This window comes from Bos indicus, chromosome 7 (assembly GCF_029378745.1).
Source record: "Bos indicus isolate NIAB-ARS_2022 breed Sahiwal x Tharparkar chromosome 7, NIAB-ARS_B.indTharparkar_mat_pri_1.0, whole genome shotgun sequence".
NCBI classification, from domain to species: domain Eukaryota; kingdom Metazoa; phylum Chordata; class Mammalia; order Artiodactyla; family Bovidae; genus Bos; species Bos indicus.
In genome coordinates this window covers 22,539,999-22,567,514 of record NC_091766.1, presented here as the reverse complement: position 1 = coordinate 22,567,514, position 27,516 = coordinate 22,539,999, and the positions used below count along the sequence as shown (strand labels likewise).

Below are 27,516 nucleotides of genomic sequence, written 5' to 3'. Positions count from 1 at the left end.
CTCTACACCCAGTATACAATAACCCTTTATGCCCTCCTTCCCCCAACTCCTAGTAACCTATCTATTCTGTTTCTATGAACATCCATATTCCAGACAACTTATGTAACTGGGACCACACAATATCTGTCCTTTTGTATTTTGCTTATTTCACTTAGCATAACATTCCAACCCTGCTGTATCATGTATCAGAATTTTCTTCCTCTTTATAGCTGAAATATTCCATTCTATGTATTACACATCATTTACTGGTGGACATGAGTTGTTTCCAATTTTGTCTATTGCAAGTAATACTGCTGTGAAAAACAGGGAACAACTGTTCAGTCCCTGCTTTCATTTATTTTGATTATAAATACAGAAGGACCACATGACATTTAATACAATGTTAAACTTTTTGAGGAACTGCCAAACTGTTTCCACACCAGCCACACCATTTTACATTCCCACCAGCAATGCATAACGGTTCTGATTTCTCTGTATTCAATATTTGTTATTTTGGGGGTTTATTTGATTAAAACCATCCTTATGGGTGTGAAATGGTATCTCAATGTGATTTTGATTTTCACTTTCCTAATAACTGATGGATGTTGAATATCTTCTCATGTGTTTATTGGCTATTTGTGTTTTTTCTTTAGAGAAGTGTCTACTCAGGTCCTTTGCCTACTTTTTGAGTTGTTTCTTTGCTGAGTTGTAGGAGTTCTCTATGTATTCTGGATATCAATCTCTTTTCAGATGTATGATTAGTAAATATTTTCTCCTGTCCTGTCAGTTGTCTTTTCCCTCTGTTGATACACAAAAGTTTTTAGCTCAATAAAGTCCCAATTTATCTACTTTTCCTTTACTGTCTGTCCTTTTGATGCCACGTCCAAGGAATCACTGCTAACTCCAGTATCATGAAGATTATACCCTATATTTTCTTTAGAGAGTTTTATGGTTTAATATTTAAATTTAGTTTTTTTGTTTTTTTTTTTTAAGTTTAGATTTAAGTTAAAGTCCATTTTTGTTAATGGAATAAAGTAACGGTTCAACTTCATTCTTTTGCATGTGGATATCCAGTTTTCTCTAGGCCAAAATACTGGAGTGGATAGCCTTTCCTTTCTCTAGGGACACGCACAAATCCAGTTTTCTCAGTAGGATTTGCTGCAAAGACTCCTTTCCCCTTTGAATAGTCTTGGCTTCCTTGTCAAAAATTCATTGACCATATATGTTAGGGTTTATTTGGGGGATACTATAATCAATTGGTCTATATGTCTGTCCTTATGATACTACCACACTATTTTGATTACTGTCCCTTTATATAAAGTTTTAAAATTAGGAGGAGTAAGTCCCCCAGCTTCATTCTTAGTGCTATCATGTTAATAATACTAAGTCTTCCAAACAATGTGAAATGACTTTCACTTATTTACATCTTTAATTTCTATCAGAGATGTTTTGTAGTTTTCAATGTAGAAGTCTTTTGCCTCCTTGGTGAAATATACTCCTAAGTAATTTATTCTTTTAATGCTACTGTAATTGCTTTCTTCATTTCTTCTTCAAGACTGTTCATTCCTAGCATATGTGAATGCAACTATCTTTGCATGCTGAATTTATCTTACATCTTTGCTAAATTCATTTATTAACTCTATCAGGGTTTTTTGGTGGAATCTTAGTTTCCTATGTATAAGATCATATCTGCAAACAAAGATAGTTTTATTTCTTTTTTTCCAATTAGGATACCTTTTGCTTCTTTTCTTGCCTAACTGCTCTGGTTATGACTTTCCAATACTATGTTGAAAAAAAGTGGTGAAGGTGAACAACCACATCTTCTCCCTGTTCTTAAGGGTAAAACTTTTATTAGTCTTTAATTACTGAGTGTAATGCCAGCTCTAGGTCTATCATATATAGCTTTTGTCTTGTTGATCTACAAAGGTCTTTAACTATGCTGTATTACAGTTCTCCTAACCAAAAAAGGAAAGAATCTTCAAATCTTCGAAATGGCATCTTCAGAAAAAGGTTACCAGTGTTATAAAAAAGGATCATCCAGGGACTTCCCTGGTGGTTCAGTGGCTAAGACTCCACACTCCCAGTACAGGGGCCCTGGGTTCAATCCCTGGTCAGGGAACTAAATCCCAAATACTGCAACTAAGACTTGGCACAGCCAAATAAAGAAAGAAATATTTAATTTAAAAATTAAAAAAAAAAAAAAAAAAACAATCATCCAAAGTCCTAATATGAAAATGAGGCTACACAATGCACTGGCATTCTGCACAGAGCTTAGGGCTTGTTACATGTCATTACTTCACATAATACTAAACCAGGTACTGCAGAAATCATATAGACTATATAGACAAGTACATGTACATACCCCTTTCTGTCTTAGTTTGAGTTGTAACAACAAAGTACCACAGACTCAATGGCTTAAATAACAGATAATTATCTTCTCACAGCTCTGGAAACTGAGAGTCTGAGATCAGGGTGCCTGCATGGCTGAGTTTTAGTGAAACTCTCTTCCTGGCTAGCAGATGGCTCCCTTCTCCCTGTGTCCTCACACGGTAGAGCAAATGGAATCGCTCTCTTCCTCTTCTTATAAGGCCACTAATCGCATAATGAGAGTCCCACTCTCATAACCTAATCTAACCCTAATTATTTCTCAAAGGCCATCACATTGCAGAGTATGGCTTCAACATGTTGATTTTAGAGGAATACAAACATTGAGTCCATAACACCTTCTTTCAGGAAAATAATAATGAAGATAACAGTAGTATTCAGTGTAGGCACATGAATAACAATAGGGTTAAGTTAGCTATCACAGTGTCCACAGTTAATTCAAGCCTTATACATACTTACAAAATTTGGAGACAGGTTATGTTTATAAAGCTGAAGAGTGGAATGAAGCAGATTGGAAACAAGACTGGAAACCAACACTTCCTTTCCCAATTTATTATCTGTCATTCGTCTCTGGCTACTGGCCACTTGAACAGTCCATTTATCCATATCTGCTATAATACAGACAGCTTCTGCTATTGGTTCATCCAATACTGGATGCTGGGAAAAAAGGAAAAAGAAAAATAAATCACCTTAAAAAAAGAAAAGTTTTCAAAGATAATGTTAATGGGATGCACAAGGAAGAGGTACTAGACAAAAACAAAACAGAGAAATATGAAACTTCTGAGAGTTACAGCCAAAGAATCCTTGACGGTGAAGAAAGTAGCTCAATAACAAATACCCTGAGATATCTTATAGAAATGATAATACATTCATTACCAGAATTTTGTATCCTTTAATCCAGAACTTGAATTTTACCAGTATTTTGATCATTCATTCAACAGATTTACTAAGTGCCAACTATGTGCCAGGCAACTGAAAGAAAATGCTTTTACTTCGAAAGAGCTAAATATTTTAAAAATAGGAAGGAAATAAATTCATATGAAAGGTCAATGATAAGGTTCTGTGCTAACTATCCCATCCAGTCAGGCATTAATTTCTTTGAGCACCTCAGAGACTATCTCTTGATTATCTCTTCCTGGCTATATGTGCTAGGCTTTTCTATTTTACAAAAATATATATCCAGAGTATAGATACAGCAGTTAAAAAGGAGACAAATCAACATATACGAACATGTTTCTCAGGATACTTGGTTAAATGGGTGGGAGAAAAGTCACTACCCGCAGCTTCCCAGGTAGTATAGCAGTAAAGAATCCACCTGCCAAGCAAGGTAGGAGACACAAGAGATGAGGGTTTAATCCCTAGGTCGGGAAGATCCCCTGGAAGAGGAAAGGGCAACCCACTCCAATATTCCTGCCTGGAAAATTCCACAGACAGAGGAGCCTGTTGGGCTACAATGGAGTTGCAAAGAATCAGACACGATTGAGCATGTGCATGCACACGCACATACTATATCCCAGTTATGCTCTTAAAAATTCAGATCTTTATCTAAATGAAAATGTATAGAAAAAAGAAAATACTCAAATCAAACTGTTTATTATAAAGTTTTCTGTGAAGAAATACAAAATATTAAGAGTATAGAGAATCTTCACTTTTTGCTTTGTAATCTTTATACTGCTTAAATTTGAATCAGAAGCATTCACCTAAATGATATTTTAATAAGAAAATTTAAGAAATAGAAAAACATTTTTAGCTCACATATATGGATAAAAGAACCACAGGCATATGCCTGTGCCCTTGGGTTCCCATGGTTTACCCACAAAGAATTAAGTACATAATACCACCATAAATAAGAGATGCTCAATACATCTTTTTGTATTCAGAAAGGTAAGGCTTTCTTCACCATTGGCCATATGAATTAACATACTGGCAGTAAGACTGAAATATAAACTACAACCTGAAATACTTAAACCCAATGGCCTTTCTCCTTTCTCACTTTCACTGTTACTAAAATTTCATAGCAAGAATACAACAAGTTTACTCCAGGAAAAATCCAAGTTTGGCACCCACCCCACCGAGGGATATCTCCTGGTCCAGAATAAAGTTTTTTGCTTGATGCTAAGGAAACAAAGAGAAGGGAGCTCACAGTCCTATGAGGGAGATAAAAAGAAATACATATGCAGCTATGAAAATACTTGTGTAACAAACAGTCACCAAGTGCTGGGGTACCAGAGGAGGGCAACAGTGGGTTCTGTATGACTGGGAGTTACACAGTAGAAGGAGCACAAGGATACGTCACTGAAACATGAATAGCATTCCGAACGAAAAATGGAAGAGGATTATGGATAATTCTATAAAGGGGAATACCATGAAAAGACTCAAAAAGAGAAGTAGATGCATGTAACCAAATTTGTGGAAAATGATACTGAGAAGTGGGAAACAAAAGAATACAAAGGAGGAGGCTGGAAAGCTAACACTGTGAAGACTTCCCATGGAACTCTAAATTCTATATTTGTTTTTATAAATGGTAGTTAAATATTTCTTATTCACCTCTTACCAAGGATATAATACTTTTCATCAACTTCAATACCGAAACATAATTTTGGAAATGGTATATACATGTAAAGAGGTAAGGTAAATCTTACATTTTTAAGAAACAAGAAAAGAGTGAATATATATTCAATGTTAACTATTTTTGTTCTTATAAAAGAAAAATATGGTGGGAAATAGAATTAAATAATTTAAGTGGAAAACAAGCTGTTAAAGGAAGATACTTCTTGCAAAAGCAGAGGGCATTTTCAGGAGATGAGAATTACAATGGAAGTCCATCTACTATCCTCACAAGGAAATGCCTAAACAGGTAATGAGGAAACAGCTATGAAATAAACATATCTCTTTTTAAAAAGCTTAAAAACCACTTTAGAAATTCACTTTATAGCTCCTCAATCAAAAGTCACATGGCTAAGATTTTAAAAGCTATTTTTTTTGGTAAGATAAAGGAAAATAAGCCCACATCAGTAGTTTCCCAAGAAGTGTTAGTTTCTCAGTCATGTCCAACTCTTTGCAATCCCATGGACTCTACAGGCTCCTCTGTCATGGAATTCTCCAGGCAAGAACACTGGAATGGGTTGCCATGCCCTTCTCCAGGGGATCATCCTGACCCCAGGATCGAACCCGGGTCTCCCGCACTGCAGGCAGATTCTTTACCCTCTGAGCCAATAGGGAAGCCCAGTTTCCCAAGAAAGAAGGGCCTAAAACCCAAGTCTGAGACTACAACTGATCCAAATCAAACTCATTTACAGTTCAGTTCAATCGCTGAGTCGTGTCTGACTCTGCCACCCCACAGACTGCGTGCGGCACACCAGGCTCCCCTATCCATCACCAACTCCTGTAGCTTGCACAAACTCATGGTGATGCCATCCAACCAACTCATCCTCTGTCATCTGCTTCTACTGCTGCTTTCAATCTTTCCCAGCATCATGGTCTTTTACAGTGAGTCAGTTCTTCACATCAGGTGGCCAAAGTACTGGAGTTTCAGCTTCAGCATCAGTTCCTCCGTTGAATATTCGGGACTGATTTCCTTTAGGATAAACGAGTTTCATCTCCTTGAAGTCCAAGGGACTCTTCTCAAGAGTCTTCTCCAATACCACAATTTAAAAGCATCATTCTTTAGTGCTCAGCTTTCTTTATGGTCCAATTCTCACATCCATACTAGACTACTAGAAAAACCATAGCTTTGACTATACGGACCTTTGTCAGTAAAGTAATGTCTCTGCTTTTGAATATGCTGTCTAGGTTTGTCATCATTTTTCTTAAAAGGAGCAACTGTCTTTTAATTTCATGGCTGCAGTCACTATCTGCAGTGAGTTTGGAGTCCAAAAAAATAAAAATAAAGACTGTTACAGTTTCCTTTGTTTCCCCATCTATTTGCCATGAAGTGATGGGACCAGATGCCATGATCTTAGTTTTCTGAATGCTGAGTTTTAATAAAGCCAGCTTATTCACTCTCCTCTTTCACTTTAATCAAGATGCTCTTTAGTTCCTCTTCACTTTCTGCCATAAGGGTGGTGTCATCTGCGTATCTGAGGTTACTGATATTTCTCCCGGCAATCCTGTTTCTAGCTTGTGCTTCATCCAGTCTGGCAGTTTACATGATGTACTCTGCTTAGAGTTAAATAAGCAAGGTGACAATATACAGCCTTGATGTATTCCTTTCTCAACTTGGAACCTGTCAGTTGTTCCATGTCCAGTTCTAACTGCTGCTTTTTGACCTGTATATGGGTTTCACAGGAGGCAGGCCAGGTGGTCTTGTATTCTCATCTCTAAGAATTTTCCTCTGTTTGTTATGATCTACACAGTCAAAGGCTTCAGCATAGTCAATGAAGCAGATGATTTTCTGAATTCTCTTGCTTTTTCTATGATCCAACAGATGGTAGCAATTTGATCTCTGGTTCCTTTGCCTTTTCTAAATCCAGTTTGAACATCTGGAAGTTCTCAGTTCACATAGTGTTGGAGAATTTTGAGCATTACTTTGCTAGCGTGTGAGATGAGTGCAATTGTGTGGTAATTTCAACGTTCTTTGTCATTGCCTTTCTTTGGGTTGGGCTTCCCTAGTTGCTCAGCTGGTAAAGAATCCGCCTGCAATGTGGGAGACCTGGGTTTGATCCTGGATTGGGAAGAAGAAGGGAAAGGCTACCTACTCCAGTATTCTGGCCTGGAGAATTCCATGGACTATATAGTCAATGGGGTTGCAAAGAGTCAGACAAGACTGACTGAGTAACTTGCACTTTCTCTTCTTTGGAACTGCAATGAAAACTAACCTTTTCCAGTCCCGTGGCCACTGCTGAGTTTTCCTAATTTGCTGGCATATTGAGTACATCACTTTCACAGCATCATCTTTTAGGATTTCATATAGCTCAGCTGAAATTCCATTACCTCCACTAGCTTTGTTCATAGTGATGCTTCCTAAGGACAACCTGAATTCACAGTTCAGGATGCCTGGCTCTAGGTGAGTGATCACAAAATCGTGCTTAGCTGAGTGATTAAGATCTTTTTTGTATAGTTCTTGCCACCTCTTCTTAATATCATCCACTTCTGTTAGGTCCATACCATTTCTGTCCTTTAGTGTGCCCATCTCTGCATGATATGTTCCCTTGGTATCAATTTTTTGAAGAGATCTCTAGTCTTGCCCATTTTATTGTTTTCCTCTATTTGCATTGGTCACTTACTTAGGAAGGCTTTCTTATCTCTCCTTGCTATTCTTTGGAAATTCTGCGTTCAGATGGATGTATCTTTCCTCTTCTCCATTGCCTTTTGCTTTTATTCTTTTCTCAACTATTTGTAAGGTCTCCTCAGAAAACCATTTTACCTTTTTGCATTTCTTCTTCCTGGGGATGGTTTTGATCACTACCTCCTGTACAGTGTTACACAGTTCTTCAAGCACTCTATCTATGAGATCTAATCCCTTGACTCTATTTGTCATTTCCACTGTGTAACAGTGTAAATTCATTTTAGGAGTTGTTAAAGAAACAAGGGGACAGTACCAGTGATTTATTCTGAAGCTGCTTCTTTTCACTCATGGATTATCATAAGCAATGTCCTAATCTGGTAAAATTTCAAGTTAGTCAATTTCAGTCCTTTCCTTAACCATCAACTTCTGGAAAAAACAACCTATACCCAAGAGGAACATATTCTAACTTGAGAATACATTTCCTATTTGTGACCTGGAAGTATTTGAGGCTGGATACAAATACGTTCCTCAAAACTAATCAGTTTTCTTCATATATCTTTTTTTTTTTTTAAGAGAGAGAACCCCAATATTTTAAAGGGAACAGGTTTTAGGGACATTACAAACTGCTGTTCAAACTACCATTGTCCTTGGAGAAGAAAATACCAAACATGCAACAAGAACAAGAAAATAGTTCTAAATTTAAAAATTGGTCAATATCTTCATTTCTGGGAATCTAGCCTACAGAAATAACCTTAAATTCATAAAATGCAGCAACAGTATCAATGTTATTTATAACAATAAAAGGAAGAAAAGTTGTTTTTTTTTTAATTTGAGCAATAAGAGACTGAAGAGCACAGAAATAAACCCATGTATATATGCTCAATTAATTTGACTAAGGACCCAAGAATAGTTTCTTCAATAAATGGTGCTTAAGAAACTGAACAGCCATATTGCAAAAGGATGAAACTGGACCACTATCTTACACCACACACAAAGTCAACTCATAGGCTAAATGAATTCTATACACCATGACCAAATGGGATTTTTCCCAATAGGAATACAAAGATTGGATTAACATCTAAGAATCAGTCAATGTAATCTATCACATTAACAGAAAAACCCACATGATCATTTCAATAGATTCACAAAAGTATTTGACAAAATCCCACACTAGGTCATGATTTAAGGGGGTAGGGCACAGAAAACTCAAAACACTAGGAACAGAACTTTATCCAGCAGATAAAAGAGCATCGTATAAGAATCCAACAGCTAACATTATTATGCTTAATAATTAAACGCTTGATGTCTTTTCCCTAAGGAAAAGAACAAGATAGAGATGTCTACCATCAGCACTTCAATGCAACACTATACTAAACGCTCTAGGCTATACCATCAGGCCAGGGGAAAAAAGAGGCATCGCAGACTGGAAAGGAAGATGGTAAAATGAAGCTGACGTAGAAAATCTCAAAGAAGCCACACAAAGAACTATGAAAACTAATAAAAGAGCTCAGCAAAGCGTCAGGATACAACAACAATATATAAAAAATCAACTGTAATACTATAGCCAGAAATGAAAATTAATCCTATTCACATTTATGCATTTGCAATATTTTGATGTTATAAATAACTTAGTGATGAACACCTAAGAATACACATAGCATTTTCTGTATTTTAAGATTTCTAATTTGACAGATTCCTTTCACTTATTTTCACAATGACAGGTAACCACATATAAAGTGATGGATTTAGAAAACAATTGTGTTCTGTCTGTGCATCCGTGTGTGTTCAGTCATGTTCAACTCTTTGCAACCACCAGGCTCCTCTGTCCATGGAGTTTTCCAGGCAAGAATACTGGAGTGGGTTGCCATTTCCTTCTCCAATTATACACTGAAGTGTGACCAATAAAAGGCAACTCTGGGTTCTACTGGTTAATAGTTTGTCCAAATTTAAGAGCAGTGAAGGTCACTCACCTGCACAGCATGAGACAAATCTGACACCAGACACTGACGGAGCCTCTCATCATTCCCAATTCCTTGAAGAACAAAGTCAGGGACATAAGAAGAGCAATAGCCACCCAGCAAGGATCTCCCAAAGTTGGCAATGTTGGGCTGAACAGCACTCACTTCAATTAACTTCGACCTGGGAGAAAAGTTCCAAAAGAAGGCATATCTATTCAGTAATGAATATATTTTACAAACATACAAAAAAATTTGGACTCTACTAATCCACATTTCCAGTACCATCATTCTCTATAAAATATACTGAAAGTAAAATCATCCTTAAATAAAAACTGGCCTAAAAACAAACAAAAAAAACCACACTGGCTTAAGGGCTCAATGAGAACACAAAACACTCCTTCGTATCCAAAAAGGGTTTGATGGACAACTGTAATGAGATGAACATGAATCTTTCACAACAGACTTTAGGAAGGCTATCCCTTGTGTATATGTAACACACCCTTAATACAATCAAATTACAGAAACCATCACCTAAGACCAAGTATAAATAATTTACAAACCCAAAGCTTGGTGTGTAACATTTCTCAGGTATGAATCTCTTCCTTGTATTCTTGACCGAGAGTATATGTTCTGTGCTTTCCTCTTATCTGCAAACTGATTTCTAACAGCTATTTCCTACCTTCTCTCAGTGATCACCTCTCCCTAGTTGCCAGGCTCAGCAGGTTCTCTCTGAGGAGCATAATTCTATCCTAAATGGCTTGAAAACTCCTAGACAGTAGCGAATCTCCCATACACAAACATAACTTTTCTCTAATATCTTCACAAAGCTTTTCCACAGTACCTATGAGTCTTAGCCTTTAATTCTTCTTGTAAGAGCACATCATAATCAAAGAAAATTTGTCCAGAACAATGATCTCTTCTTTTATATTAGCTACAACCAACTTTCAGATACCAGTTAAACAAAAGAATTGTACATATTTTTAAAAGTTCTATGAAAGGTTAAAACTGCATACTCACCCAGGAAAAGGTATCTCATCTTCTTCTGCCCAATCCTCCTGCTCTCCTCCATAATAACTGTTTCCTTGTCTGGCTACATCTTGACCTGTATCTTCACTTTCACTGTCCCCAAGGGCACTATCTGAACTTTCATTTCTTGGAATGTCCCATTCAGCTCCCACAGCAATTTTTTTCTCTGAACTCTCTTTATCCCCATGGGGGACAAGAATGGAGAGTGTATCTCTTTGGTCTTGTTGAGGAAAACAGGTTTTACATGAATCTTGGTGAACTGTTGCTACACATTTGCAAAATTCATTGTTTGGTTTGCTATTTTTTGTACACAACCTTTTTGAAAACTCTAACATACAGCAGTGTTGTTTACTGTCTGTACTTGTTTTAAGTGGAATATCATCAATAGTCCTGGTTTCAATTGAATCATCATTAAAATATTCATCAAATAAACTCATGCTTTCTAGGTCTGAATGACTCCAGCAAGGGAGTTCACAGGGTTCTCCAGATACTATGTTCGGTATAGCAGACTCTTCAGATTTAGTTGTTTGTTTAGCTTCTTGATGCTGATCAACAGCCCCTCTTTCTTCTTTCGGTGATTTGGTGTGATGCCTGGTAATCTGATCCACTACTGCCTGACTCCGGAGTTCAGTATCTGAGTCAGGTGACATAGAATCCCCAATCAAGAAAGTAACCTTTGTCTGGGTTGCCTCACAAGAAAATGCAGCTGTCACAAGCTTATCTGGAGGTTTTTTTTCCACAACCATTCCTGCAGATCTCAACACTTTACCTGTGTGAGAACCTGAATCTAGCAACTCCTCATTCTGCCACGTTTCCTCTGCTGGGTCTAAGCCTGACTTTGACAATGCACATCTGTCTACTGGAGCAGATCCTGTGCAAACAACTGTTTCTAACTTGGTATCAAGGCAAGTTCTTGACTTATCTCTGTACTGTTTAACATCGGGAGCATTTTCTTCTTGGCAGTCCGGAGAAATCATCTGGCACTCATTTGAAATTCCAAGCAGCTCCTTAGAGCTGTTCTGAATATCTTCTCTCTCTTGTCGTGAAACATTCTCCATATTTTGCCCAAGGAGTGGACGACTGCAATATTTACAGTTACAATTAGGAGTCCTTGTCTCTTCCGACTCTTTAAAGAGCAAACTGCTTTTGTTTCTATGCATTGTGATCAGCACATATTCAGATTCTTCTATTTCTCCTTTCTCCAAAGTGGTAGTAATTACTGTGCCTGGCATAACAATGGCTTCATCTTCTCCATTTTCTAAAAGATGGGTTTCTTGAAGTTCAGAGCATCTTATGAAATAAGTAAGAAAATAAAGCAGCCTCTGAACCATGTCTTGTCGTTTGCCAACTACCACAGTCCTTGCTAACCGTACAGGGGAGCCAATAGCGCCATATAAGTCTCCTGAAATAGAAAAATCAGTTAATGGACATATCTCCTACTTATACAGCTAAGCACCCTATTTTCAATTAACAGAAACCTACTCTTATTATATGAGGGGTAGGTCAGGTTTTACTTTTGGCTCCTTCAGAGGTGAGTGATTATTCAGGAGTAGGATGAGATGAATGATCTTAACCAAAAAGAAAGGTGAATGGAGGGGCTTTCTACCTTCCTCCTGAAGCAGCTGCTGTGGTGCTGAAACCACAAGCAGTCAGTCAGTTGTGAAAGTCACATTTACCAAGAACATGTTCCATGCCAGTCCCCTTGCAGAGTATAGCATCTGAGTGGACAAGTACTGACTAAAGTACTTATGTGCAAAAGCACATCTGCTGAGGACCAAGGAGAGGAAGACAATAGAAGTGAAAATGAGCAGAGCTGAAGTAGTCACATCACATACTTAACTTTCCTTGATTGAAATTATATTCCTGAACCTCAACTGTTGCCGTCCTACTTAGGACCTCACATTAACTTCCATGTTTTTAAAAGTCCATTTTCCTTTCCATTCCATTCCCCAGAGAGCTGGATACTCACGACAGACCCAAAGGGCAACATGTTCAGCTTTATGATTCATTTTCACCTCTGTATCGATACTATACATGAACAGGTATTACATTTAAAAAGGGGGGCTCCTAAGTCACTTCAGTCGTGTCCGACTCTGTGTGACCCCATAGATGGCAGCCCACGAGGCTCCCCCATCCCTGGGATTCTCAAGGCAAGAACACTGGAGTGGGTTGCCATTTCCTTCTCCAGTGCATGCAAGTGAAAAGTGAAAGTGAAGTTGCTCAGTCGTGTCCAACTCTTAGTGACCCCATGGACTGTAGCCCACCAAGCTCCTCCATCCATGGGATTTTCCAGGCAAGAGTACTGGAGTGGGGTGTCATTGCCTTCTCCAAAAAAGGGGGGAGTGGAATTTAATTCAACTTTTGAAAAACCTCTATTTTTACAAGAATCTCATACTTTTTAAAGGAACGAACATAAACAGGTCTCAAATAATATATAGACTGTATTAACATGATACATTTTCTCCTCTAGCTAAGACACTGGCTCTAGCACCACGATGCCACTGTTCAAACTACTCCCAAGGTTTCCACTAACAAGCAAATAAATTGAAACTGCTTTGGCTTGGTGAGTCTTTCATGACTGGTTCCACTTTACTTTTCCAAGTTGATCTTCTGATAATTACCTTTTCTCATCTTTATTCATCCAAAGTCCAAGTTAAAGTGGACTACTTCAACTGGACCCCTGAATGTCCTCAGCACTTTAACACCTAGACCGCTTTACTCATGCTATGTACTTTCACGTCCCTCTGTATCTCTGTCAGCCCAAAGCATCTTCCCTGGGACAAAAGTTAGCTTCTGTAACTGAACTCCCACTAAACTTTTAACTTCTTACAGCTCCTATCTGAATTATCCTCATTGTCCATATATATTTTACCTACAGTATAAGACTGTCATTTCTTAAAGACAGTCATCTTTATATCCTCCAATGCTCTTTGTACAGAGCCTTAGATATATTGTGCATTCAATAAATGACTGTGAAACTGAAAACAGATTTGAAATGTTCAAATTAAAAAAAAAACTACTGAATTACTTGATTTGGAAAAACATATATTAAATATTCATACAATGAAATACTAGTTAGCATTTAAAAAGAATGAATTAGTAATACATATAATATAGGTGAATCTCAAAATAATTATGTTGAATGAAAGAATTCAGACCGAAGAAAAACACTTAGTGTTTGATTCCATCTATATAAATTCTAGAAAATGCAAACTAATCTACAGTGATTGGTAGAAAGCAGATGAATGGCTGCCTGAGTACAAGGGAAAGTGAACAGGCAGAGTAGGGAGGAAGTGATTACAAGGGGCATGAGGAAAATCTGTAATGATGAATATGTTCACCATAATGATTTTGGTGATGGTTTCATATATATTTTGACATATATATCAAAACTTACAAAACTGTATACTTTATACATGTGTTTGTTGTGTGCCAATTATTCCTTAATTATGCAGAAGAAAGGAAAGGGAGGGAGGGAGAAAACAGAGTGGGAATGAGAGAGGGAGGTTGATTGGTTATATGATTAATAAGCCACATGACAATCTGCCTGGCAAGCTCACGCACCCTAACAACTAAGAGAAGTTAAAGTTTCTACCAGGTCACCAAAATGTTCTCCACTAGTTCTTCTTCCATCACCAAATAGCACCAGAGTAACAGCAAGGATAACAGCAACTACATATATTTATCGGTCACTGTCCTAAATACTATACTCATATTATTTCATTTCCTTTTCACATTATAAAGTATGTACTATTTATATTTATTTTATATATCTTTGGCCACTCCATGCATCTTGTGGGATCTCAGTTCCCCAACTAGGGACTGAACCCAGGCAGAGGCAGTGAAAGCACCGAATGTTAACCACCAAACCACCAGGGAATTCCCTGTACTATTTATTATCCCTACTTTATAAACAGGGAAACTGTGGTTCAAACATGGTATGCCTGACTCCCCAGCCTATGCTTAAATTTAAGCTCCAGGCTACACTGCCTTCCTAACGACTGTCAACTCATCAGTTAAACCCTCTCTCCTGTTACCCATTTATTTAGTGGGGTGCGCAACACTAACGGCAACATTTTCAAAATTTACTCAACAAAAGAAACAAACATAGTTCAATGGAAAACTCCATGACTGCTTCTCAGTTAACCAGATTTATTCTAGAGATCACAGGTAACTTTGTTCATTCATTCTTTCTAGGCAAAGTACTAAATACAAAAAATCCAGAAGACTCCAAAGTTAGTAGTAAATTCTGCTCCTTTTGTTGCAGTTGCAAGTCTCTATCCATAAGGAATATTATACATAAGATTGGGATAAGACAATTTAGCAGTCATGTAACAACAAGGAAGAAGTGCTTTAGAAAGGAAAGGGAAAAAAGAGCACTTAATTTTTCTCTATTTATTTTTGCTATGAAATAACTCCAGATAGTTACACAAAAGTCTAAGTATAATGCATTAGGTAAGGGTTTTCAGAATACATACCCAGTTGTGCCCAAAGTGGATTATATGGATGAGTCTTTGCCAACATGTCCACACTCTGAGAGGAATGTTTTTCTAAAAATATTTTTATAGGTGGTTGTCCATTTGGCATGACTGTTGGAACCCAGGCAAGATGATTGGTCAAAACTGCAGTAATAAGTGCTGGCAAGAATCTGAAAACAAAATGCATCCTATCAGATTCTAACCTGCTTTCATAAAACCTCAAGCAAAAAGCAGTGACAGAATAAAGCAGAGAGGGTATATGGCCAATCGTCATAAAAAAAAAAAGAAAGAATAGAGGAAAGGATAGGTATATCACCAAGATGAAAACAAAAGTTAATAAATTTTTGTTGTACTAGTTAAAAGAAAACTCCTTAAAATAAAGATAGCATTCATAAGGAGCTATTTTGACTCATAATTAAAAAACAAAAATGCCATTTTATTTGAAAAACTATGGATTCTTTTCAGTGTTTATGAATCAATCAGTAGGTCTATACATTTCCCAATTACTGAAAAGGAAAATGAAAGAAAGTATTAACAAAACTTTGTTTAGAGAATATAAACATTTAAATTACTCATCTAGAGTCTAAGAATCTGATGAATGATTAGAAGAAAGCAATATGATAAAGTACCATACTGAAAACATTATTATTGGAATTCTGGCACTTATCTATATATTTTTTAAGTTGTTTTCTAGAGAATGAAACTGCATATATAGATATAATTATGAAAAATGAGAAGCCTCACACAGTTCCGTAAGATGTCAGGAGTTTTAATACACAAATACATTTTTACTGTTTCTCAACATCAGGTTCTTTGGCCTTCTTCTATATCTTTTAATTATATTAATTACCTTTTATAATTCTGTCTTGATCATTAATAATATGAAAACTTCCAAAGGCAATGATTAACTCTTTCATTTTTGTAACTGAACTTGATCACAATCTAGATATTCACTTATTATAAATAACAGCTAAGACAGTTAAGATAGCCTAGATGGATGGATAGATGGAAGAAAGGGAGGATGGGAGAGAGCGAGGGCCATACTGATTTTTTGAAGCATTTTCCATTAGAAAAGTGAACTCCTTCATGAAACGATGGCAAAGCTGGTTCTTTTCTGGAGTCCCCGACATCATTGTAAGCCAGACAGGCTCTCCAATTCGTGGCATTGTATAAAGATTACAAATTGTTGTTCTAAAAAAGAGGAAAACACATTATAAAACTCAGTTCCCAGAATTACATACTCTTAATGTTGCTGGCTCCCACCTAGGTTATTAAAAGCTTTGGAAAAGAGGTAATGAATCAAGTCTTTCCTTCTTTGTCCTCAGCATACTACCAAGGGAAAGGGGGAATATAAACTCAAAATGTTTTAGTCCTAGAACCAGATCTGTCCTCAAAGACTGTGTGCCTTTGGATAAATTACTGCCCTACTTTAAGCATCAGTTCCCCTTACCTGTAAAATGAAAGGAAAGGACCAGATAATTTCTAGACCCTTTCCAGTTGTACATTTCTAAGGTATAAGCTATACTTACATATATATAACAAATTATTTAATCAACAACATAGAAAATTATTTTAAATGGCGTAACAGCGTGCCAATATTACCCACTCAGAACAATAGTTTATCAGCATCATTTTGTTGCCTGTGCTCAGACTCTTCCACTGGGATGACCTGGAGGGGTGGTACGGGGAGGGAGGTGGGTGGCGGGGGCGGGGGGGTGGGGGGGGGGGGGTGGGGATCAGGATGGGGAACACGTGTATGCCCGTGGTGGATTCATGTTGATGTGTGGCAGAACCAATACAAAATTGTAAAGTAATTAGCCTCCAATTAAATAAATTTAAATTAAAAAAAAAAAAGAATACCTTTAAGATGGCAGTTCTCTGTTTTTTTTTTTTTTTTTTTAACATTAATATCTGTTTGGTAAAGTGCTATACAGTCACCAGGATAAGCAACTCCCACAAAGTTGGGGCTTAAGAAACTAGTCAGTCTCGCAGAAGCCACAGAATGGTATCTGACTTTCCACTCTCTCAAACGGTCCTAACAGAACTTTTAGCACTAATGCATATGTTCTATTATCTGTGCCATCCAACACGGTAGCCACTAGCCAGTCATATGTGATTACGAGATAACTAAAATATGGTCAATGTAACTGTGGAATTGGATTTTAAATTTTATTTTGTTGTAATTAATTTAAATAGCCACAGGTGGCTAATGGTTATTAACTTATTAGTAAGGCTCTAGAAGGTTCTCTTGAGATTTCCACAAATCTCCGATACCTACCTCAATATAATCTAAAATAACTAGAATTCTGGTGGCTTCCCTGGTGGCTCAGAGGTTAAAGTGTCTGCCTGCAATGTAGGAGACCTGGGTTTGATTCCTGGGTCGGGAAGATCCCCTGGAGAAGGAAATGGCAACCCACTCCAGTACTCTTGCCTAGAGAATCCCATGGACAGAGAAGCCTGGTAGGCTACAGTCCATGTGGTTGCAAAGAGTCAGACACAACTTCACTTTCACTTTCAAAATTCACAAAAGAAAAAGAATTCTGTTCCTTGTTCAAGTTTTACTGAATCTCAACCTAATATGAATAGGATATATTACCACAAAGTGACAAATACAGGTCACATTAATGAATTATCGGTAGGGCACAAAATAACTGCTGAGAACTTAAATGTATGAATAGAAAAAACTACAGGCATCTTATAGAGAAAAATAGGAGTAGAATATAAATGAGGGATATGAAATAATGCTTATTTTTAAAAGACTATTAAGGATATCCAGATAGGATAAAAAATTGAAAACAAATGTTTATCCACTTTTAGTTCTTATGCCCCAAATGAACACTACTTAATGATTTAAAAATCAAATGAATCGCTACAACAGACAGAACTTTAGTGAATTTTACTGAAACTTTAGTGAAAATTAAAATTACAGATCTAATAAGATTCTAGAAGACAAAATACAGAGAAGAAATGTTCACTGAAGTAGTAGGGTAGAGAAAGATGATAGATTACGGTACTCATAACAGGGGACAGGTACAAAGAGAAGCTAATTTGCCCCAGTGAAGCAAAGAGAGTCTAAATTTTCAAAAGTAGGTCAGGAGTCATATAGGACTATAAACTGACAGACTAATTCAAGGTCCATAAGTGGTTGGTTACCCCTACATTCTACCCCATCTTCCTGCAGAATAACTAATGACAGGAAAGCAGAGGAAGCAACTGACCTGCCTGGGGAAATGACATCCCCAAACCCTCCTTGATATTTGAATCTTTCATAGTACATAAATACATAGATAGTAAATTTTGTGGTATTAAAATTTCATGGCAGAGGCAGCAATTATGGGGGAAAAAATGTTTAAATATGCTCTTCAGGCAGTGAAAATGAAAAAAGTTGAGCAACACTGCTGTAAAGTAAGGTTTTCCAATCTGTTCTCCCAACTTTTATTTTGGTTCCTCGCTCTCAATTCTTAATGGGCAACCAACATTTTGATACTAATACATAAGTAAAGCCTCCAAGGAGAGAGGGACACAAACAAAGACAGAAATACACACACAAAGGACTCCAGAAGAAATAGGAAATAATATATTCAGAAAAAGAAAAGAAAAATATGAAAGAAAGACATATAGACGATCAATTCAGGAATGTCAATTTCTAATAAAATAAACTCAAGAGAGAAAATAGAGGAAAATAAATTATCAGAGAAACTAATTTACCAAAGCTGAAAGACAGTGCTAAAATCATACTGAAAGGCTAAAGGAACAAAGATCAAGTATGAATTCATGGCAGGAGATAAATATGCCCTACAAGTGATAAATCATGAAATAGCTGCATTAAGTACACTGTTTAATAAAATGGAGGTAAATAACAAAAGAAATACTTAAAGAGTTAAAAGAGGATGTTCTTCAGAAAAAGAATGGGGATAGGAGACGTAGAATAGGGTTCATTTACTTTTCATATAATTTTTGTTTCTTAACCACGTGAATGTCCTTTTTGATTAAATGAATGAACAAGCTGATCAACTCATTTTTCAGAAGTTTCTTCAGAATAATAGTGTCTACCATTCAGTTCAGTTCAGTCGCTCAGTCACGTCTGACTCTTTGCAACCCCATGAAAAGCAGTGTGCCAGGCCTCCCTGTCCATCACCAACTCCCGGAGTCCACCCAAACCCATGTTCATTGAGTCCGTGATGTCATCCAACCATCTCATCCTCTGTCGTCCCCTTCTCCTTCTGCCCTCATTCTTTCCCAGCATCAGGGTCTTTTCAAATGAGTCAGCTCTTCACAGCAGGTGGCCAAAGTATTGGTGTTTCAGCTTCAACATCAGTCCTTCCAATGTACAGTCAGGACTGATTTCCTTTAGGATGGACTGGTTGGATCTCCTTGTAGTCCAAGGGACTCTCAAGAGTCTTCTCCAACACCACAGTTCAAAACCATCAATTCTTCGACACTCAACTTTCTTTATAGTCCAACTCTCACATCCATACATGACCACTGGAAAAACCATAGCCTTGACTAGATGGACTTTTGTTGACAAAGTAATGTCTCTGTTTTTTAATATGCTGTCTACCATTAGGTTGGTGCAAACGCAACTGCGATTTTGGACCATGAACTTTAAATTATAACCAGGCTCAAACACATCTTTATTAATCAAAACAGGAACCACTGCAATCAACACATTTTTGCCAATGAGAATTAAGTTTGTTTATTCCTATACTGTAAAACTCCACATTTCAGGATTCAACGAACACTTGGAAAGCATTTTCTGCCTCCTGCTGGTTGTGGAAGCATTTTCTCTGCAAAAAGTTGTCAAGATGCTTGAAGAAGTGGTTGTCAGTTGGTGAAAAGTCAGGTGAAATGGCAGATGAGGCAACACTTCGTAGTCCAGTTCATTTAAATTTTCAAGTGTTGGTTGTGCAATCTGGGGTGGGCGTTGTCATGGAGAAGAATTGAGTCCATTCTGTTGACCAAAGCTGGCTACAGGCACTGCGGTTTTTAGTGAATCTCATTGATCTGCTGAGCATACTTCTCAGATATAGTGGGTTCACTTGGATTCATAAAGCTGTAATGGATCAGACCAGCAACAGACCACCAAACAGTGACCATGACCTGTTTCTGGTGTAAGCTGGACTCTGGGAAGTGCTTGAAGCTTCCTCTTGGTCCAACCACTGAGCTGGTCATCATATAAAATCTACTTTTCATCACACGTCACAATCTGATCAAGAGATGGTTCGTTGTTGTGTACAATTAGAGAAGACAACACTTCAAATTGATAATTTTTTTGATTTGCCGTCAGCTCATGAGGGAACGATTTATCGAGCTTTTTTCACCTTTCCAATTTGCCTCAAATGCCAAATGACCATAGTATGATCGATGCTGAGTTCTTCAGCAACTTCTCATGTAGTTTTAAGAGGATCAGTTTTGATGATCCTATCAGTTGGTCATTGTCAACTTCTGATGGTTGGCCACTATGCTCCTCATCTTCAAGGCAATTGTCTCCTTTGCAAAACTTCTTGAACCACCACTGCGCTGTACGTTCATTAGCAATTCCTGGGCGAAATGAGTTGTTGATGTTGTGAGTTCTCGCCACTGCTTTAGGACTTATTTTGAACTGAAATAAGAAACTCCCTCATAATTGCTTTTTGTCTAGCATCATTTCCCTAATCTAAAATAAATATAAAATAAACAGCAAGTAAAAAGTCATTAGCAAAAAGTAAAAATAAAGAAATGTACATTAAAACGATACACAACCACATTTATTTAAGAATGTACTCCAATGCCAAATAGTAAAGTTCAACAATGCAAAACAGCAATTGCTTTTGTACGAACCTAACACAAGTCTTGATGAAGGTGAAACAGGAGAGTGAAAAAGTTGGCTTAAAACTCAACATTCAGAAAACGAAGATCATGGCATCTGATCCCATGACTTCATGGGAAATAGATGGGGAAATGGTGGCAACAGTGTCAGACTTTGTTTTTTTGGGCTCCAAAATCACTGCAGATAGTGACTGCGGCCATGAAATTAAAAGACGCTTACTCCTTGGAAGGAAAGTTATGGCCAACCTAGATAACATATTGAAAAGCAGAGACATTACTTTGCCAACAAAGGTCCGTCTAGTCAAGGCTATGGTTTTTCCTGTGGTCATGTATGGATGTAAGAGTTGGACTGTGAAGAAGGCTAAGCACCGAAGAATTGATGCTTTTGAACTGTGGTGTTGGAGAAGACTCTTGAGAGTCCCTTGGACTGCAAGGAGATCTAACCAGTCCATTCTGAAGGAGATCAGCCCTGGGATTTCTTTGGAAGGAATGATGCTAAAGCTGAAACTCCAGTACTTTGGCCACCTCATGTGAAAAGTTGACTCATTGGAAAAGACTCTGATGCTGGGAGGGATTGGGGGCAAGAGGAGAAGGGGACGACAGAGGATGAGATGGCTGGACGGCATCACTGACTCGATGGACGTGAGTCTGAGTAAACTCCAGGAGTTGGTGATGGACAGGGAGGCCTGGCGTGCTGCGATTCATGGGGTCGCAAAGAGTCGGACACGACTGAGCGACTGAACTGAACTGAACTGAACTGAACACAAGTCTATGCCAGAGTCATACTGTTAACATTAGCATAGCGAGTCTCTGAGGACACTCCCTTTAGAGTTTTGATATATAAAAATATGCACCATGACTTGAAGTGTATCAAGTGAAAAGAAGGCAAAAAAATTACATGATACAGCTCTCACTACACAAAATTCTGTGTTATCATTAACAACCTAGAAGTAATAGTACTTGCTCTCTAGCCCCTTTAATGATTATTCCCTACTGATGAATAGTAAGAAAGGCAAGTATTTTCAGTCATCTGACCCTTTATTTTTCTTCATCTGTCCCTAGAGATGAAAAATTCATTTTACTTAGAAGGGAACTATGACATGATTTAGTTCTCATTGATATATATAAAATCTAAGTAAAAATCCAAGGACTTCAATGTATACATATGGCTGATTCATTTTGCTGTACAGCAGAAAATAACACAACACTGTAAAGCAACTATATTCCAATTAAAATTGAAAAAAAAAAAAATCCAAGGACTTCATCTCTGCCAGGCAGCAATGCTAACTAAACACAGTTCTCAATTCTTTAGCTTCCATACACATGTGAATCATTTCCTTCCTCTTCCTTCTCAACTACCCAAAATTCATTAATCATCTCATTTCAAATAAACACATACTTTAAAATGCTTCTCATTATTTACAGCAATGATTTATGAAGTCAACAGAAACATTGAATTAGTGAACAATGAATCACTGTTCATGAGGAAAATACAGGGTCAGGTTCCTGTGATCCACTGGTCACAACACTTTTGTCAGTCTATCAGTATATAATCCTGTTTGATGTGAGTTTTTGTTTAAAGACACTTTATTTAATATTCTGTTAATTCATTAATAATGAATTCACAGCCAACAGCACTATGATGCATACCTTGAAAAAGCTTATCTGACACATATTTTCTCTGTAAAGCACATCATAACCTTCTTGCACTTATTAACATTAGCTAGCATTTCAGCACTGTGCTTGTGGATAGTATTTTTTTAATATAAATTTATTTAATTGGAGGCTAATTACTTTACAATATTGTAGTGGTTTTGCCATACATCAACATGAATCCGCCATGGATGTACATGTGTTCCCCATCCTGAACCCCCCTCCCACATCCTTCCCCATACCATCCCTCTGGGTCATCCCAGTGCACCAGCCCCAAGCACCCTGTCTCATGCATTGAACCTGGACTGGCAATTCATTTCACATATGATAATATACATGTTTCAATGACATTCTCCCAAATCATCCCACCCTTGCCCTCTCCCACAGAGTCCAAAAGACTGTTCTATACACCTGTGTCTCTTTTACTGTCTCGCATACAGGGTTATTGTTACCATCTTTCTAAATTCCATATATATGCGTTATTATACTCTATTGGTGTTTTTCTTTCTGGCTTACTTCACTCTGTATAATACGCTCCAGTTTCATCCACCTCATTAGAACTGATTCAAAAGCATTCTTTTTAATGGCTGCGTAATATTCCATTGTATACATGTACCACAGCTTTCTTATCCATTCATCTGCTGATGGACATCTAGGTTGCTTCCATGTCCTGGCTATTATAAACAGTGCTGTGATGAACATTTGGGTACACGTGTGTCTTTCAATTCTGGTTTCCTTGGTGTGTATGTCCAGCAGTGGGATTTCTGGGTCATATGGCAGTTCGATTTCCAGGTTTTTAAGGAATCTACACATTGTTCTCCATAGCAACTGTACCAGTTTGCACTCCCACCAACAGTGTATGAGGGTTCCCTTTTCTCCACACCTTCTCCAGCATGTATTACTTGTAGACTTTTGGATAGCAGCCATTCTGACTGGCGTGAGATGGTTCCTCATTGTGGTTTTGATTTGCATTTCTCTGATGATAAGTGATGTTGAGCATCTTTTCATGTGTTTGTTAGCCATCTGTATGTCTTCTTTGGAGAAATGTCTGTTTAGTTCTTTGGCCTACTTTTCGATTGGGTCTTTTATTTTTCTGGAATTGAGCTGCAGGAATTGCTTATATAATTTTGAGATTAATTCTTTGTCAGTTGCTTCATTTGCTATTATTTTCTCCCATTCTGAAGGCTGTCTTTTCACTTTTCTTATAGTTTTCTTTGTTGTGCAAAAGCTTTTAATTAGGTCCCATTTGTTTATTTTTTATTTCCAATACTCTGAGAGTTGGGTCATAGAGGATCCTGCTGTGATGTATGTCAAGAGAGTGTTTTGCCTATGTTTTCCTCTAGGAATTTTATAGTTTCTGGTCTTACGTTTAGATCTTTAATCCATTTTGAGTTTACTTTTGTGTATCGTGTTAGAAAGTGTTCTAGTTTCATTCTTTTACAAGTGGTTGACCAGTTTTCCCAGCACCACTTGTTAAAGAGATTGTCTTTTCTCCATTGTATATTCTTGCCTCCTTTGTCAAAGATAAGGTGTCCATAGGTGTGTGGATTTATCTTTGGGCTTTCTGTTTTGTTCCATTGATCTATATTTCTGTCTTTGTGCCAGTACCATACTGTCTTGATGACTGTGGCTTTGTAGTAGAGACTGAAGTCAGGCAGGTTGATTCCTCCAGTTCCATTCTTCATTCTCAAGACTGCTTTGGCTATTCAAGGTTTTTTGTATTTCCATACAAATTGTGAAATTATTTGTTCTAGTTCTCTGAAAAATACCATTGGTAGCTTGATAGGGATTGCATTGAATCTATAGATTGCTTTGGGTAGTATACTCATTTTCACTATATTGATTCTTATGATCCATGAACATGGTATATTTCTCTATCTATCTGTGTCATCTTTGATTTCTTTCATCAGTGTTTTATAGTTTTCTATATATAGGTCTTTTGTTTCTTTAGGTAGATTTATTACTAAGTATTTTACTCTTTTAGTTGCAATGGTGAATGGAATTGTTTCCTTAATTTCTCTGTTTTCTCATTGTTTGTGTATTGGAATGCAAGGGATTTCTGTGTGTTAATTTTATATCCTGCAACTTTACTATATTCACTGATTAGCTCTAGTAATTTTCTAGCAGAGTCTTTAGGGTTTTCTATGTAGAGGATCCTGTCATCTGCAAAAAGTGAAGAGTTTTATTTCCTCTTTTCCAATCTGAATTCCTTTTTTATTTCTTTTTCTGCTCTGATTGCTCAGCCAAAACTTCCAAAACTATGTTGAATAGTAGTGGTGAGAGTGGGCACCCTTGTCTTGTTCCTGACTTTAGGGGAAATACTTTCAAGTTTTCGCCACTGAGGATAACGTTTGCTGTGGGTTTGTCATATATAGCTTTTATGATGTTGAGGTATGTTCCTTCTACTCCTGCTTTCTGGAGGATTTTTATCATAAATAGATGTTGAATTTTGTCAAAGGCTTTCTCTGCATCTATTGAGATAATCATATGGTTTTTATCTTTCAATTTGTTAATGTGGTGTATTACGTTGATTGATTTGCAGATATTAAAGAATCCTTGCATCCCTGAGATAAAGCCCACTTGGGTCATGATGTATGATCTTTTTAATGTGTGGTTGGATTCTGTTTGTTAGAATTTTGTTAACGATTTTTGCTTCTATGTTCATCAGTGATATTGGCCTGTAGTTTTCTTATTTTTGTGGCATCTTTGTCTGGTTTTGATATTAGGGTGATGGTGGCCTCATAGAATGAGTTTGGAAGTTTACCTTCCTCTGCAATTTTCTGGAAGAGTTCAAGTAGGACACGTGTTAGCTCTTCTCTAATTTCTGGCAGAATTCAGCTGTGAAGCCGTCTGGTCCTGGGCTTTTGTTTGCTGGAGATTTCTGATTACAGTTTTGATTTCCGTGCTTGTGATGGGTCTGTTAAGATTTCCTTTTCTTCCTGGTTCAGTTTTAGAAAGTTGTATTTTTCTAGGAATTTGTTCATTTCTTCCAAGTTGTCCATTTTATTGGCATATAGTTGCTGATAGTAGTCTCTTATGATCCTTTATATTTCTGTGTTATATGTTGTGATTTCTCCATTTTCATTTCTAACTTTGTTGATTTGATTCTTCTCCCTTTGTTTCTTGATGAGTCTGGCAAATGGTTTGTCACTTTTATTTACCTTCTCAGAGAACCAGCTTTTGGCTTTCTTGATTTTTGCTATGGTCTCTTTTGTTTCTTTTGCGCTTATTTCTGCCCTAATTTTTAAGATTTCTTTTCTTCTACTAACCCTGGGGTTCTTCATTTCTTCCTTTTCTAGTTGCTTTAGGTGTAGAGTTAGGTTATTTGGACCATACCTTTTTAAAGTGAAGTATAGCTGATTTACAAAGTTATATTAGTTTCTGGTACACAGTAAAATGATTCCTAGATATATCCATATAGATATACCTATATATATATATATATGTGTGTGTGTGTGTGTGTGTGTGTGTGTATATATACACGTGTGTGTGTATCTACATATGTATATATACACATTCTTTTCCACTCTGGTTTATCACATAATACTGAATATACTTTCATGTGCTATAACAGTAGGACTGTGCTGTTTATGTATCATTTTTCATATAGTAGTGTATATCTACTAATCCGAAACTCCCAATTTTATCCTTCCCCTCTATCTTTTCTCTTTGTTAACTGTAAATTTGTTTTCTGTCCATGAATGTGTTTCTCTTTTGTAAACAAGTTCATTTGTGACATATTTTAGATTCCAGATATAAGTGATATCACATGATATTTACCTTTCTCTGACTTACTTCACTTTGTATGATAATCTCTAGGTTCATTCATGTTGCTGCAAATGGCATTACTTCATTCTTTTTTTCCTTTACAAGCAATATTACTGTGTATATATACCACATCTTCTTTATCCATTCATCTATCTATGGACATTTAGATGTTTCTATCCCTTGGCTACTGTATATAGTGATGCTCTGAACACTGGGGTGCATGTATCTTTTAAAATTAGAATTTTCTCTCAATATATGCCCACAAGTGGGATTGCTGGATCATATGGCAACTCTATTTTCAGCTTTTTAAGGAACCTCCATACTGTTCTCCATAGCAACTGCACCAATATAAATTTCCACCAACAGTGTAGGAGGGTTCCCTTTTCTCCACACCTTCTCCAGTGTTTATTAAAAGCCTCTTAAATGATGGCCATTCTGACCAGTGTGAGGTAGTAACTCATTGTCATTTCAATTTGCATTTCTCTAATAATTAGTGATATTAAGCATCTTTTCATGTGTTTCTTGGCCAGCTGCACATCATTTTTGGAAAACTGTCTTTGGGGCCAATTTTAATTGCAAAATCACTAAAAAAAAAAAAAAAAAAAAAAGGTGCAAAACGCTTTGAAAAAAGCAGCACTATACAGATCATGAAAAGGACACTTGTTTATAAAACAGAGCTGAAACAAGGAAGAGTACTCCAAAGAAGATATACAACCAACCAAAAACCCACGAAAAGGTGCTCAACATCACTCATTATTAGAGAAATGCAAATCAAAACTACAATGAGGTATTATTACCTCACATCAGTTAGAATGGCCATCATCAAAAAATCTACAAACAACAAATATTGGAGATGATATGGAGAAAAGGGGACCTTCCTGCACTGTTGGTGGAAATATAATTGACACCACCACTACAGAGAACAGGATGGAGGTTCCTTAAGGAGCTAGTAATAAAACTACCACATGACTCAGCAAACCTACTAATGGGAATATACCATAGGAAAACCATAATTCAAAAAGATACACGGACCCCAATGTTCACTGCAGCACTATTTACAACAGCGAGGACACAGAAGCAATATAGAAGTCCACTGACAGAGAAGCAGATAAAGAAGTTGTGGTATGTATATATATATACATACCACATATATATATACATATACATGTATATATATACATATACATGTATATATATACCACATACATATACATATATATATGTGTGTGTATAT

At 37.0% G+C, this 27,516-nt stretch overlaps 1 protein-coding gene across 2 annotated transcripts in view; it reads right to left on the bottom strand.

Annotated features, from left to right (window-relative positions):
* Window positions 1-27,516, bottom strand: part of FNIP1 (folliculin interacting protein 1) — a 120,908-nt gene that overhangs the window by 5,788 nt on the left and 87,604 nt on the right. For both annotated transcript variants that reach the window (XM_070792044.1, XM_070792045.1), the window contains 5 exons: window positions 16,098-16,244; window positions 15,054-15,223; window positions 10,567-11,977; window positions 9,562-9,730; window positions 2,824-3,021 (listed from right to left, as the gene is read on the bottom strand). In XM_070792044.1, the coding sequence (XP_070648145.1) occupies window positions 2,824-3,021; window positions 9,562-9,730; window positions 10,567-11,977; window positions 15,054-15,223; window positions 16,098-16,244 (2,095 nt within the window). The remainder of the gene's footprint in view (window positions 1-2,823; window positions 3,022-9,561; window positions 9,731-10,566; window positions 11,978-15,053; window positions 15,224-16,097; window positions 16,245-27,516) is intronic.